The sequence below is a fragment of the Salvelinus namaycush genome, chromosome 34 (assembly GCF_016432855.1).
Source record: "Salvelinus namaycush isolate Seneca chromosome 34, SaNama_1.0, whole genome shotgun sequence".
Classification (NCBI taxonomy): Eukaryota; Metazoa; Chordata; class Actinopteri; order Salmoniformes; family Salmonidae; genus Salvelinus; species Salvelinus namaycush.
The window spans coordinates 14,261,333-14,276,655 of record NC_052340.1 but is presented as its reverse complement, the minus strand read 5'-3'; the positions used below and the strand labels follow the sequence as shown (position 1 = coordinate 14,276,655).

The 15,323-nt window shown below is 41.3% G+C and overlaps 1 protein-coding gene across 1 annotated transcript in view; it reads left to right on the top strand.

The window, feature by feature from the left end:
* Nucleotides 1-1,459: 1,459 nt before the first annotated feature.
* The window catches only part of LOC120028777 (sorting nexin-19-like), a 33,006-nt gene continuing 19,142 nt past the window's right edge, over nt 1,460-15,323 (top strand). The window contains exons 1-9 of the mRNA XM_038974017.1: nt 1,460-1,599; nt 2,098-3,801; nt 4,483-4,621; nt 4,742-4,842; nt 6,745-6,864; nt 7,554-7,660; nt 10,161-10,254; nt 10,374-10,545; nt 11,842-11,971. Coding sequence (XP_038829945.1) covers nt 2,128-3,801; nt 4,483-4,621; nt 4,742-4,842; nt 6,745-6,864; nt 7,554-7,660; nt 10,161-10,254; nt 10,374-10,545; nt 11,842-11,971 — 2,537 coding nt within the window. The 5' untranslated portion in view covers nt 1,460-1,599; nt 2,098-2,127. The remainder of the gene's footprint in view (nt 1,600-2,097; nt 3,802-4,482; nt 4,622-4,741; nt 4,843-6,744; nt 6,865-7,553; nt 7,661-10,160; nt 10,255-10,373; nt 10,546-11,841; nt 11,972-15,323) is intronic.

Here is a 15,323-nt window from a genome sequence, read left to right as displayed (position 1 = left end):
AGGCATTTAACTGAAACATTTAAAGATCTCCTCAATTTAAGGTAAGGGTTGTGTCCCTTATATGATCTAAATTGATATTGTTTTATGATAATACCGTCTGTCTTTTCATATTTGTGTAAATCTTTATACAATAGAAAATGGACACAATTCTATGGATATCAATCAACAAAGAGGTAAGAATATGTATGCTATAAGAATATGTTGAAGGCTAGCTGTATTGGGTGCCGATGACTGAATTGCTCACTTTTGTGTCTGTGTCTGCAGGTATGTAGATGAGGAGACATACAAAGGTATATCAATTGGTATTGGTATGTTATGCAGGTCACATGCCATCCTCCTCCCTTACCTCTTCAATGAATATCCCATAGGCCTCTACATTATGGACAAGGTATGTGTATGAAAACCATTATCAAAACAGTTTTTTTCCATTCACATTTACCACAAAAACCAAGGTATGAATACTGTCATGTGCATGTTTTGTTAAACATCTGTATAAACATCTGTCTACTACCTTTTGGATTTACAGACCTCCCTACACCTCCCTACACCTCTGATGATATAACAGGAAACCAGTTCGATCACCATGCACTGCATAATCATTCATTCATAATCATCATTCATTGCTATGGATACGGAGAACATCAACACATTTTCATCAACACGGAAGAGGATATACCAATTGGACTTGGGACTCTGCTGGGAGTTTACCTCATTATTTGGATTTTTTATTCTGCTTTGCCACTAAACTCATGACGAACACTGACAACTAAATTATTGTTTTATTGTTATGCGGGGGTTTAGTTAAAACATTTACCCCAAGGTCAACAGGTTCTTCAAGGATCCATTAAAGGGGTTCGACCTTAACCCAATTGAGATGGTTTGGGATGAGTTGGACCTCAGAGTGAAGGAAAAGCAGCAAACAAGTGCTTAGCATTTGTGGGAACTCCTTAAAGACTGTTGGAAAAGCATTCCTCATGAAGCTGGTTGAGAGAATAACAAGAGTGTGCAAAGCTGTCATCAAGGCAAAGGGTGGCTACTTTGAAGAATTTCAAATATAACATATATTTGGATTTGTTTAACACTTTTTTGGTTACTACATGATTCCATATGTGTTATTTCATAGTTTTGATGTTTTCACTATTATTCTACAATGTAGAAAATAGTACAAATAAAGAAAAACCCTTGAATGAGAAGGCTTGTTCAAACTTTTAACTGGTACTGTATATTTAAGGTCGGAATAATTATTATTTGGATGGAAAACCGAACTTTGCATTTTAGCCTACGTAGTTACAAATTACGTCGACGTTCCTTAATTCGCTCCATAGCGTTATGGAAAAAGGGTTTATTGGATTAATGTGGCAACTCTCTTGCTGTGGACAGAAAAATTTGCATCAGTTTTGAGACGTCATTGACTAGAATTTTTGTGGACCTGGCAACCCTGGTCAAGAGATACGGGAAGTAAACAAACTGATGGAGCTGTCAAAAAAAGAAAACAAGACGTTGCCAGCTTCTTGCAAGTGATACAGTTGCCATGACTGCTTGTATCATCTTACTTGTCGTACTTTCCGGAACATCAAGCTAGGGGTACATTTGACTAAGGTAAATTTAGCAAGGGTAATTTAGCTTGGCTAGCTAGCTAACGTTACTGTAGCAAGCTAACGAAAGGAAAGACGACCCGGCTAGCAAACTAACAGTAGCTTTCCCACCCCCACCATGAATAACCAGACATCTCATCATATCAATAATATAATATAACATGTCATCAGTTAATTGTAAAGTCAATGTGTAATTACAAAATCGTTAGATGAAGCTAGCTATGTGGATTGTCACTTTTACATGGCAACAAGCTAACGTTAGTTAGTTTAGTACAGTAGCTAACGTTAGCTAGTATAACATTAACTAGCTAGCTAGGTCCACTCCACTGGCTGCTACTAGCCAGAGCTACTCAGCTAACCAAGCAATAATACCAATTATTCCTGTAGGTTGCAGAGACGAAATTTAGTTTATCACAGATAATAAATTCACTAGCTATGTCTGTGTTGCCAGGTAGATAATGTAAAATGAATCTAACGTTACTTATGTTATTTATTTTTGTAGACACTGAATATAAAAGTCATATGAAGAGCCATGTCTCACACTGTTGGCCCAATTCAGTGGACCATGGCGGAGCTACTGGGTCAGAGGAGCCTACTGGGCTTTGGAGCTCTTCTGACATGGCTCATTCTCTTCCATTTACTGGTGAATGTATGGCTGCTGTGTGTCTTCACCAGCCTCCTGGTGGTCATGGGAGGCTGGCTGGGATCTCAGGCTGTCCTGGACTCCAACAGTGTTGTTCACCTAGAGCGGTTCATCACATTGGAAAGGGTCCCTCCTTCGCCTGAGAGTGAGCGGCAGCTAGACCACGAGATACAGACCACCGTGCGCAAGATAATCAGAGACTTTGTGTCCTCCTGGTACTGCATAGTGTCCTCGGAGCGGCACTTTGAGGTCGAGGTGCAAAGTGCCATGTACTCCATGGCGATGGAGCTGAAGAATCGGTCAAAAAGAGTGGACAGGAAGGTCCTGACCCAGAGAGTTTTGGACCTGTGTGGTGACCACCTTCAGAGCTACCTGAGAGCCAAAGAAGTCATGGCCGAGCTGAAGAGGCAACCGGATGGAGAGAACAGCCTCTGGAAAGCATACTCCCGGGTCTGCACACCTCACCCTGCTGTGAAGAGCTCGGCCATGGAGGTGAACTACGCGAGGGCTATTGTTGACCTGCTGCTGCATGTTCTTGTCCCACCGCCTCACCTGGAAACCCGAACGGGAAGGTTTGTGGTCGGAGAGCTCATCACATGCAATGTGCTTCTCCCCTTCATTACGAAACTATCGGATCCAGACTGGCTGAACCTGTTAATTGTTTCCATTTTCACCAAGTCAAGTATGCAAGCCCCCAAAGCCTCAGAACCACCAAAAACACCATCACTGCCACATCTCACTGTCTTAGAGCAGGATCAGCCCCAGCAAGACGTTCAGGTCCCTTGCTCTTTACCCTTAAGGATCCTATCAGAAACACCTAACGACACAGAGTCTGCCACACCTGAGTTGGCTGCTTACGATATCATCGACTCGGCAGAATTGTACTGCCCTCAGAATAGTATAGAGGAAGAAGAGCCTCGACAGGCTAGACAGTACATTGGTATCTGTCCAATGGACTACCTGAGACCAGTCAAATCCAACCCGTTCTACCAAGAGACCGACTCAGACCTGGACTCTCCTCTGACAGATTTCAAGAGGAGCTCAATGGAGTCCCTGATTCTGATTGGTGCAGAGGAAGCGCTGTCGGACCGGTTTCGAGAGTGTGCCACGCCCACTGACATCAGCAGCGTCATGGATCTGGAGGATGACCTCCGGGTTTACTCTGGTCTAGCCGAGGTCACTTCCTCCCCCAAAGTCCTGGTCTCTGAACAACAGGATCACCCCGAAGCCTTCGCTAACGTGTTGTGCACCACGATGGAGGACGTTCCCTCGAGTTTCAGCAGCCTCCAGGACCTGGAGATGAGGGACAACGGCACTAGCCCAGAGAGAGAGCTGCTGAGCGTGGACCTGGCGGTGGGCTGCCACTCCAATGGGCTGACGGCGTCGGTGAGCGGCCCTCTGCAGACCTCCTCCCCCATGGCGCCCCTGCCCTCCTTCAGCTTTGAGCCCCTCAGCAGCCCCGAAGGCCCAATCATCATCCAGAACCTTCGAATCCCCGGGACCATCACGGCCAAGGAGCACCGTGGCACCGGCTCGCACCCGTACACTCTCTACACGGTCAAGGTGAGTTATTATTGCAAGGTGAATCTGTTTGTTGTTTAATGTATGGAGAACATTACATGTTGGTGGTTTGAATAGGCTAGGTTACATATGTGTCTTCATATACAATGGGGAGAACAAGTATTTGATACACTGCCGATTTTGCCGATTTTCCTACTTACAAAGCATGTAGAGGTCTGTAATTTTTATCATAGGTACACTTCAACTGTGAGAGACGGAATCTAAAACAAAATCCAGAAAATCACATTGTATGATTTTTAAGTAATTAATTTGCATTTTATTGCATGACATAAGTATTTGATCACCTACCAACCAGTAAGAATTATGGCTCTCACAGACCTGTTCGTAATTAAATTAATTACTTAAAAATCATACAATGTGATTTTCTGGATTTTGTTTTAGATTCCGCCTTTCACAGTTGAAGTGTACCTATGATAAAAAATTACAGACCTCTACATGCTTTGTAAGTAGGAAAACCTGCAAAATCGGCAGTGTATCAAATACTTGTTCTCCCCACTGTACGCTGCTAAAACAACTTATTCTGATCATTGATGAGGTGTGTTGGTTTTAAGGCCAGAACACCGAGTAGAGGAAAGAAAAGGTAAGTAGTGGAAAGGGAAGTTTCGAGATTATTTTTGTCTGTATTAATCTAGTTTGTTTTGTGCTAAAACATATTTATTTCAGTATGAAACAGCAATGGACTCTAATATCCCAGGGTCTATCCAGCCAGTTGCCTATCACACGGTCAACCGGCGATATAGTGAGTTTCTCAACCTACAGACCCGCTTGGAGGAGAAATCAGACTTGCGAAAACTCATCAAAAGTAAGTATTGTTATCTGAACAATGACAGGCGTTTTCAGGTGTTTTAGTTCCATGTGTCATGTGGAACTAGACTGGGTGTCTTTCTTACAGCTTCTAACTGATCTCACTAACATGGTTTAGATGTGAAAGGACCAAAGAAAATATTTCCAGACTTGCCGTTCGGTAACATGGACAGTGACAAAGTTGAGGCCAGGAAAGGGCTGCTCGAGACTTTCCTCAAGGTTGGTAACATCTTAACTCAAGCCTTGGGAATTAAAACAATCTTTTTTTGTTGGTTTTGTACATTGTAAACTGCATGTATTATACACTTTAATTTAATATTTCTCATTGCCATATACAGTTGAAGTCGGAAGTTTACATACACCTTAGCCAAATACATTTAAACTCCGTTTTTCACAATTCCTGACATTTAATCCTAGTTAAGATTCCCTGTTTTAGGTAAGTTAGGATCACCACTTTATTTTAGAATGTGAAATGTCAGAATAATAGTAGAGAGAATGATTTATTTCAGCTTTTACTTCTTTCATCATATTCCCAGTGGGTCAGAAGTTTACACACACTCAATTAGTATTTGGTAGCATTGCCTTTAAATTGTTTAACTTGGGTCAAGTGTTTCGGGTAGCCTTCCACAAGCTTCCCACAATAAGTTGGATGAATTTTGGCCCATTCCTCCTGACAGAGCTGGTGTAACTTAGTCAGGTTTGTAGGCCTCTTTGCTCGCACACGCTTTTTCAGTTCTGCCCACAAATTTTCTATGGGATTGAGGTCAGGGCTTTGTGATGGCCATTCCAATACCTTGACTTTGTTGTCCTTAAGCTATTTTGCCACAACTTTGGAAGTATGCTTGGGGTCATTGTCCATTTGGAAGACCCATTTGCGACCAAGCTCTAACTTCCTGACTGATGTCTTGAGATGTTGCTTCAATATATCCACATAATTTTCCATCCTCATAATGCCATCTATTTTGTGAAGTGCACCAGTCCCTCCTAAAGCAAAGCACCCCCACAACATGATGCTGCCACCCCCGTGCTTCACAGTTGGGATGGTGTTCTTCGGGCTTGCAAGCCTCCCCCTTTTTCCTCCAAACATAACGATGGTCATTATGGCCAAACAGTTCTATTTTTGTTTCATCAGACCAGAGAACATTTATCCAAAAAGTTCAATCTTTGTCCCCATGTGCAGTTGCAAACCGTAGTCTGGCTTTGTTATGCCTGTTTTGGAGCAGTGGCTTCTTCCTTGCTGAGCGGCCTTTCAGGTTATGTCGATATAGGACTCGTTTTACTGTGGCTATAGATACGTTTGTACCTGTTTCCTCCAGCATCTTCACAAGGTCCTTTGCTGTTGTTCTGGGATTGATTTGCACTTTTTGCACCAAAGTACATTCATCTCTAGGAGACAGAACGCGTCTCCTTCCTGAGCGGTATGACGGCTGCGTGGTCCCATGGTGTTTATACTTGCATACTATTGTTTGTACAGATGAACGTGGTACCTTCAGGCGTTTGGAAATTGCTCCCAAGGATGAACCAGACTTGTGGAGGTCTTCAATTTTTTTTCTGAGGTCTTGGCTGATTTCTTTAGATTTCCCCATGATGTCAAGCAAAGAGGCACTGAGTTTTAAGGTAGGCCTTGAAATACATCCACAGGTACACCTCCAATTGACTCAAATGATGTCAATTAGCCTATCAGAAGCTTCAAAAGCCATGACATCATTTTCTGGAATTTTCCAAGCTGTTTAAAGGCACAGTTGACTTAGTGTATGTAAACTTCTGACCCACTGGAATTGTGATACAGTGAATTATCAGTGAAATAATCTGTCTGTTAACCATTGTTGGAAAAATTACATGTGTCATGCAAAAAGTAGATGTCCTAACCGACTTGTCAAAACTATAGTTTGTTAACAAGAAATTTGTGGAGTTGTTGAAAAACAAGTTTTAATGACTCCAACCTAAGTGTCAAATCAAATACTATTTTATTAATCACGTGCTTCGTAAACAACAGGTGTAGACTAACAGAAAGCAACCATTTCGCTGTTAGTCTACACCTGTTGTTTACGAAGCATGTGACAAATAAAATGTTATTTTATTGTTACTTGAAAACTAACACTCATCACCCCTATTTTTCAGCAACTTTGTGCTATACCCGAAACTGCCAATAGTGAAGAAATGCAGGAGTTCCTTGCTCTTAATACAGATGCAAGAATTGCCTTTGTCAAGAAGCCGTTCATCGTATCACACATAGACAAGGTATGTGTTATTGATAATCACTTTAATTAACTAGGCCTGTATGCATTAGAAACAAGGAGATGCTGTACAGAAAACCTCAATGTGGAGAGTGAGGAACTTAGAGGCATCAATATTGCACCCCCAAACATTTTACCTCCCCTGTAATTGATAATGGTGAGAAGTTAGAATGGTTTTTCAATATTCACGTTCCATTCCCGATTATCCGTAATCATGGTAGCATCCACAACAATGTAGAAGTGTTCAGAAACATCATATCATTTTATTTACAGTAAAAGTGACTCCAAAATGACACAATACATGATTTACCATTCATTTCTTTTAGGCACAAAATTATCTGAAACATAACCAAAACAAACTGCAGATGCATCCAACAAGTTTGTGGAGTCACAAGCTTAATATAGTCATTGCGAGGTAGGGATATGGAACAAAATACTAAACCTTTTACTCAATTTAATACACTATAATAGGGGGACTAAACACATAAAGTGTTCATTTCTAAACGGTTAAGCAGATATGTATGAAAATAACCTCAAATAAAAGGTGACATTATGCACTGTCGCTTCATATAATACATTGGATCTCAAATCCAAAATGCTGGAATATAGAGCCAAATTAAACGTTTTTGTTTCACTGTCCAAATACAGTAAATACGTAGGGGAATGTAACTGTGTGAACAAATGGCTCTGTAGATTGTGGATACCTTGAAGACGGCGTTTCCTCGCTCAGAGCTACAGAGCCCTACAGAAGACATGGACGGAGACTCCGAGGGAAAGCCTTCCTCAGATAAGAAAAACAAGTAAGTCAAATGAACTCCTCCTTCTGTAGAACAATACAATAAATGGTGTCTCAATAATAGAATCAGGGTTGGAAAGTAACGGATTACATGTATTAGGTAATCACATATTTTTATTTATTTAACTGTAATCAGGCCAGATTACATTTTTTAAATGTGTAATTGGATTACAGTTACATTTAAAAAAACAGCTGATTGCATATTGCAGTACTTCTTCTAATATCAAGATGTGGGCTGTAGGTGTTTGCCTCAAACACACAGAAATGGCAGATGTTTGAAAGCTGTTTTGAGCCACACTGCTGAGAAGTCACCTTTCAGTGGGAATGGAAGCTTTTCCTTTCTGTTCTAATCTATTTTGAAATCTGCTTGGTTTCGTTTCATAGAAATGTTTTTCACCACAAAAAAGTCCCAAAAAAGTTTGTGTATAAAGTTCATTTTTGATTAGTCAACACCCTGTTCACTTCCCAAGAACTGGCATGACAGATACGACAAACCGCTACTTACTCTGCTAAATCTCAAGTTTCAGTGGAAATGAGTACACTGAAATCTACCTACCTATCTGTCTGTCTTTGAAGTCATACCAGACTGTTACATGAAGGGAGGGCCAGACATGACCATTTCCTATTTTGCTGGCCACAATCTGTTTGGTGGGAGGATGTAGGCCCATAATTTCACAATCAAAGAATGAGCGTTGGAAAAGCTTTTCCTGGAACTTGACAGTAACGCTGACGTTTTAGTGATGCCATTTCATCAAGAAGATGCATTAAAAAGTTGAGCCAGCACTTTCCCAAGGATTCTGGGGTTGAGTGGGCAGAGTAAAGGTGTCCGCATAAATAAGGTCAGTTTGCTCCGAGCAGAGCTCGGCTAGGCGAAGTGAACGTCTGCTCGCATACTCCGTTAATATTCCTTTGCTTTTGTCCCTCTTGAGATGCCGTATCAACAACATAGCCAGTACAATTCTTCAAAATAGTCTAAATTAATCTAAGATAACTCAATAAATTTGTAATTCATTTGGATATTTTTGCCTTGGAGGTCTTAGTCAAACAATTGTATATCTAACTAAGTTTAACTATTTTTGGTGCAGTATTTCTCAGGTGAAAAGATTTGCATTAAAACTCGTCGTCTGTCGTTGAATGACAACACTTCATTGAAGAATCCCTAGTGTTGACCAATCACTGACAAAGGGGCGAAGACTTCGGCTACCGAACTTCGACAAGCTTCAAGACAACATTTTGTGTGCTCAAACAGCCCAAAAAACTTCTGCCAAACACCAAAATGTTGTCATAATATATGCTCGAACTGTTTCGACTGGGAAGTTTACAGTAAGCTTTAGAGGGAACTGATTGTTCTGCAAGATAATCTGACGAGGCAGATGCTGATTTACCAAGGTGTTAATCAAAAAGTAATCAGATTACATTACTCAATTTGATTAATCTAATGGATTATTTTACAAATTACATTTATTGTCATGTAATCTGTAATTACATTTTTCAAGTAATCCGTCCAACCCTGAATATATACACTGAGTGTACAAAACATTATGAACACCTGCTCTTTCAATGACAGACTGACCAGGTGAAAGCTATGATCCCTTATTGATGTCACCTGTTAAATCCACTTCAATGAGTGTAGATGAAGGGGAGGAGACAGGTTTATGAAAGATTTTTAAGCTCTGAGACAATTGTGACAAGGATTGTGTATGTGTGCCATTCAGAGGGTAAAGTGTCATTCAGAGGGTGAAGTGCCTTTGAACGGGGTATGGTAGTAGGTGCCAGGCACACCGGTTTGAGTGTGTCAAGAACTGCAACGCTGCTGGGTTTGTCACGCTCAACAGTTTCCCGTGTTTATCAAGAATGATCTACCACCCAAAGGACATCCAGCCAACTTACATTTTTACATTTACATTTACATTTTAGTCATTTAGCAGACGCTCTTATCCAGAGCGACTTACAGTAGAGTGCATACATTTTATTACATTTTTACATACTGAGACAAGGATATCCCTACCGGCCAAACCCTCCCTAACCCGGACGACGCTATGCCAATTGTGCGTCGCCCCACGGACCTCCCGGTTGCGGCCGGCTGCGACAGAGCCTGGGCGCGAACCCAGAGACTCTGGTGGCGCAGCTAGCACTGCGATGCAGTGCCCTAGACCACTGCGCCACCCGGGAGGACTTGGCACAACTGTGGGAAGCATTGGAGTCAACATGGGCCAGCATTCCTGTGGAATGCTTTCGACACCTTGTAGAGATCATACCCTGAGGAATTGAGGCTGTTCTGAGGGCAAAAGGGGGGTGCAACTCAATATGAGGAAGTTGTTCTTAATGTTTTGTACACCCGGTATGTATGTGTATATATATATATATGTTTGTGTGTGGATGTATGGATGGATAGATATCTGTGTGTATATATATGTATACATTATTTCATTATGAAATGCGCATGACATTTTGTGAAATGTATTGTTAAATAAATAAAGTATGATATGTGTGTCTGTTTACAGGTCCCGGCTAAGGTTCTCCAGCAAAATCACCCCAGTCCTTAATGTGTCTGACATGAGGCCTAAAGTGCTATACTGCTTAGATGAGGGGAGCACAGTAAGTACTTCACTGTGCTGTGGTCTCTCGTCTACAGTGACGATTGTTGCATGACATTTTGTTCTAAGAGTTTTTAATCCTTAAACACATGAATGTTTGTCATGCTTCTCTTTTTGCAGGGGTTTAACGGCCTGTCGGTTGCTGGTCTAGAGGCCTTTATTAAGGAGCAGGAACTAGCGGTGATGTGTGACGCAGAGGCTGAGAGGGAAGCCTGTCCAGGCCTCAGAGTAGAAGTTGGAGGCTGTGGGTGCACATGGAATAATTTACCAGGTGCATCCATTCAAGACTCTGGTAAGGACTGTGCAAAGAATGTGGATATTTTAGTAGTGGTGGGTGCGTAAACGTACACAATGACACCTCACAATATTGTTCAATGCCCCATTAGTTCAATACAGGAACTAAGTTCATACAAAAATCTTGTGATAATGGATCTTTACGCCATGACCGCTTTCTGTTCATCCCGGCAGTGTCTGTTTGTACGTGCGTGAATGCATGCTTCTTACTGTGTGGACAGACAGACGGACAGTGTGGCGTGACTGTGAAGTCAGGGGAAGCACAATTCCGCCCACATCTTCCACTCCAGACTGAGCTTGAATGGCTCATTCATTGTGAAATGTTTTTTACTGTACATAAAAACAGGATTTGCTACTTTTCTTACTTGGTTTAAGTTCAGTTTCTGGCCCGGTCTATGAATATTTAGTGTTTTAGAATGTGGACAGAAGGTTTAGGTCCTCTAACTGATCTTGCCTATTACTTCTCTCCACACATGGAAGACCAGCAGTCTATTGTATGTCTCCGATCCAGTGAATGGCCTTAGAAAAAAATTGTGATCTCATTGACTTCATATGGAAACTATCTCCCACGACTCGACATTGGAATGAGCATGTCCCTTTTTAATTGAATCCAAATTGCTAGGGCTTCCATGTTTAAAGTCTGCTCATTGTCTTGTCTGAAGGAGATGCGTTTCAGATGTGGGCCAGACTTTCATGGTGAGCCGTCTGGCTCACTCTCACTAACCAGACAGGTCTGAAACATCCAGATCACTCCTGAACATTTCAAGGTTGAAAAGTTAACCTGAATGATGTGACCAGCATACCCATGCAGTACTATAATATCACCACTAGAGGGAAGTATTGGCAAACATTTGTTGGGGGTATTTTTTTTGTCTATGCTGAGAAATCTGTCCAGAAGCAAGAGGTTACTGATTGTGTCAATGTTTGACATTGTGTGTATCATAGGTTTTTTCCTTTTTACAGATTTCCTCTGACAAATTTTGCCAATAATGTTGACATACAGTAGATATCCAACACTTACATGAGGCTTTAGTGTTTTGTGATTTTCATATTTCATAGCCAGAATGTTATTTAGTATTTTTGGTTGAAAACTGAGATACAGTTGCTTTCTCTAAATTATTTGACTTTGGACCACTGCTAATGCATGGTAAATAGTGATACATACACAAGGCTTCAAACCTATGGTGTTTATTGTGCTTGTTTCAAGAATGTGGGCTACTTTGTAAAGTGTGTGTGCATGCGTGTCGTTTACGTGTGTGTGTATTTGATGTGTGTTTTGTGGTACTGTCCACAGTGGCGGAGACGGCCCTGGCTGACGTGGCCCTAGACATCATGTGTCTGCTAATGAAGGACCAGTGGAGCTGGCTGTGCACCGACAACATCCGGAAGACTATCCGGCTGCTATTTGGAACCCTCATTGACAGGTACTGATACATGGACCATAGAAATATAATTATTACTCTACTCCAGTCTATTTCTATGGCATGGACAGCCATAGAGCACAAGTCCCCCAAAACTAGTTGACATCTGTCACCACTTACCAGTCAGCCACTGACCTCCCATATCTAGTACTGTATATCAGAACATATGGAAATCAGGAACCTATAATTTCGAAATGGACCTTTTCAGAAGATTGACTGTGTGAGTGGATTTAATTTTGACTTACTGTGCACCCAAACTCTTATTAGAATTAAGCATTTAGCAAAAGACTTATGTGGATACAGTATTGTTCCAGTATTATTTTGTCAAACAAGTAAGGTGTCTTACATATCTCAAGGAGTTTATAAAAGGGGCCAATGTGGTTGTTGTGGTTTCTGCTGAATAACTGGAAACTGTTCCTCTAATGTGCAAGAGTACAATCTCTGAGCTCGTAAAGAATTTGCACCTCAGCGATGTTGTGTACTGGGACCAGAGCATGTGTGCGGAGTTGTGCGGTCAGAAATCCCGCTCATCGCTCACTGAACGATGCTTGTGCTCCGCTTCGGCGCTCCACGTCCTTTACAACCGCTCCGCTAAAAAACACTCCATGCTCACAGGAAAAAAAACTGCTGCTCCAAATTCGCTCCATTCATTAAAATCACAGTCTAACCAATTTTGTGATTACCTGGACCTATCATTTAGATTTGAACTATTGAAACCAAACCATATGATTTGAATGAAACGTATTTTAATAAACAACATGAAAAGGTGACAGTAAAAAACGCTCATCATTTCAAATAGGCTACATGTCATATTAAACAGCATATAAACACTCTAAATAGGTTAGGAGCCAGACAGGGAGCCTAAGAAGCATCGTTCAGAAGGAACGAAAATGAATTATTTAGGCTATATTATTATTATTATTATTATTAGCCTATTATTTCAAGGTTATAGCCTCCAAATAAATAAATGATGACGCATTTGTGAGTGAGACACGCTAGGCTGGCATGAACATTAAGCGCTCAGCATTTAAACAACATTTCTTTGTATTCAATTATTATAGTCTATAAATTGTGCATAAAGGCTATGACTTACTTACAATTAAATGAAATGAAAAATGTCTTATTAGGCCTATTCACTTTTAGAAACACGAATTTGGCCAGAGTCTGTGGCTGATGCGATGGTGCCTGGAGAGCAGGCCAGCAGCGGAGAATACCTTCTCCGCGCTTGCAGAGACACTAGGGATGCTAAACACCCTTTGGGCCACTTGCCAGGCTGGGCAGGGATGCAGAGTAAAAAAATAAAAAATAATATATAGGTAGGCCGAAAGGTTTTTAGGCAAAATAACCCAATCAAAACAGAAAGCTCATTGAAAGAGGTTATATGTCAGGCCTATTCGGCCAAAATCAATGATAGCCTATTCTATAGATAATAGAACCAAAATCAACCAAACTTTTTACGAGATCAGATTTTTTGTTTATAAATACTTTGCTATAATGACACACTTTGCTAGCTACCCACCTCATTCCTTTCCGTTAGCAAGTGCACATAGTAAGTACACCATCATGCTTTCGAGATACGTGTCTTTTCAGATTCCATAGTGGTTCTTTAGTTGTGGACACTACATCACCACACTCCCTCTCTTGCTCTTGGTCCTCCTGATCTTTGGAAGTCACCTTGATTTTGCACCTAAGTGTTTCATAAGTTTCTTTATGAAAATATTTAGCGAACTCCATGACAGTAGCTAAAGCAAGGGGCTATAGCAGCACACAAGTAGACTACAGATGCATGCTGGGCCGGGCATGTCCTGAGCTCGTGAAGTGAGCGCTACTGGAGCGGAATTGGAGTGGGAGAGAAGTCCGCTGCTCCAGCTTTTGGGGAACTCGCTCCTCGCTCCACGCTCCAGTCAAATTGGGCATGCTCCTCTCCTCGCACATATGGGACAGGTATGTTGGCTCTTCGGAGGGTAATCGTTATTTTGGCGGTCAAGTAGCCTGTTACTTTGCATGCCTCTGTGTCACGGTCATTTATTTGAAAGGGTAGTCTCAAGCGAGGAGATTTTTCTCTAATTCTCCAATGACCTTTCGCCTCTCCCCACTGTCCGAGTCCGAAATGCTCTCACTCAGGGCTAGACACACACACACACACACACACACACACACACACACACACACACACACACACACACACACACACACACACACACACACACACACACACACACACACACACACATATTTCCGGTACCCACAAGGATAGCAATACACACACACATACACACGCACACGCACGCAGTTATAAACGTGTCTTTCATGGTCCCTTCAAATGGCTTCACAATAATACCATCTGTCAGGAGCTCGTATTTTAAAGGAATGTTTTTCCTTTTGCTCCGAGACAGATGTTTTCTTCACATTTCACAGAGTCCTGTTATTTATTTCACATTGCATTGATTCACATTGATTTGGAAGATATATTAATCACTTTGAAAATCAATTATTTCCAAGTTTCCTCAACCTGCTGTTCTATAACTTTCCACAGTGCCTCTGTACCTACAGTAGGCCTATGTTATGCAATTAGTTGCTTCTGTTTCCATTTCTTTGTGGGAAAACTGATTTTGAAGCAGTAGGTTCTTCTCTGCTATGATCAGTAGACCTACCAAGGTATCCTAAAGCTTGATAGACCCTAATGATAGTATCTTGATAATGCATTTCATCTTAATTGACAACATTTATTTCTGGCGTCCTTGTATATTAGAAGCAGTTTGGAGAACTCTGACTGTATTCACAAATCGTCTCAGAGTAGGAGAGCTGATCTAGAATCAGGTCCCCCCCTATCCATATAATCGTATTCATTCTGATCAAAATGGCAAAACTGATCCTATATCGGCACTAACACTCCTACTCTGAGATTAAAAGCATAAAGGATGGTGTATAAACGCTTGACCTAGTTCCATTCAAAATAAATATCGGTGATGCTGTGATAATGCTTAGGCTAACTTGTTTTCCTAATGAGATTTTCTCCTCTGACTCTTGCCGCTCTGACGACTTTTACGAGGGTTTCCGTTTCGACAGGAGCATCGGAAAGTATCGTATCACAGGGGCCCCTGGGCCTTGATGTGTGAGCTGAGCCTCCGCCAGACTGGGATGTGATTGGCCATGTGCAAGACCAATCCTGTTTATGAAGTAGAAGCTTCCTAGTTTTCAATCTAATTCTATGAGGAAAAACTGTGTTTCTCTTTAAGATTAATAGAAGGATTTTGATTAATGTAATGACTGTTGCTTTTTTGAGAAGGTAGTTTTGAGGTTGACATTTTGAATTTTGGCTCATTAAGCGTATTTTCTTGAATGGAAAGAAAGG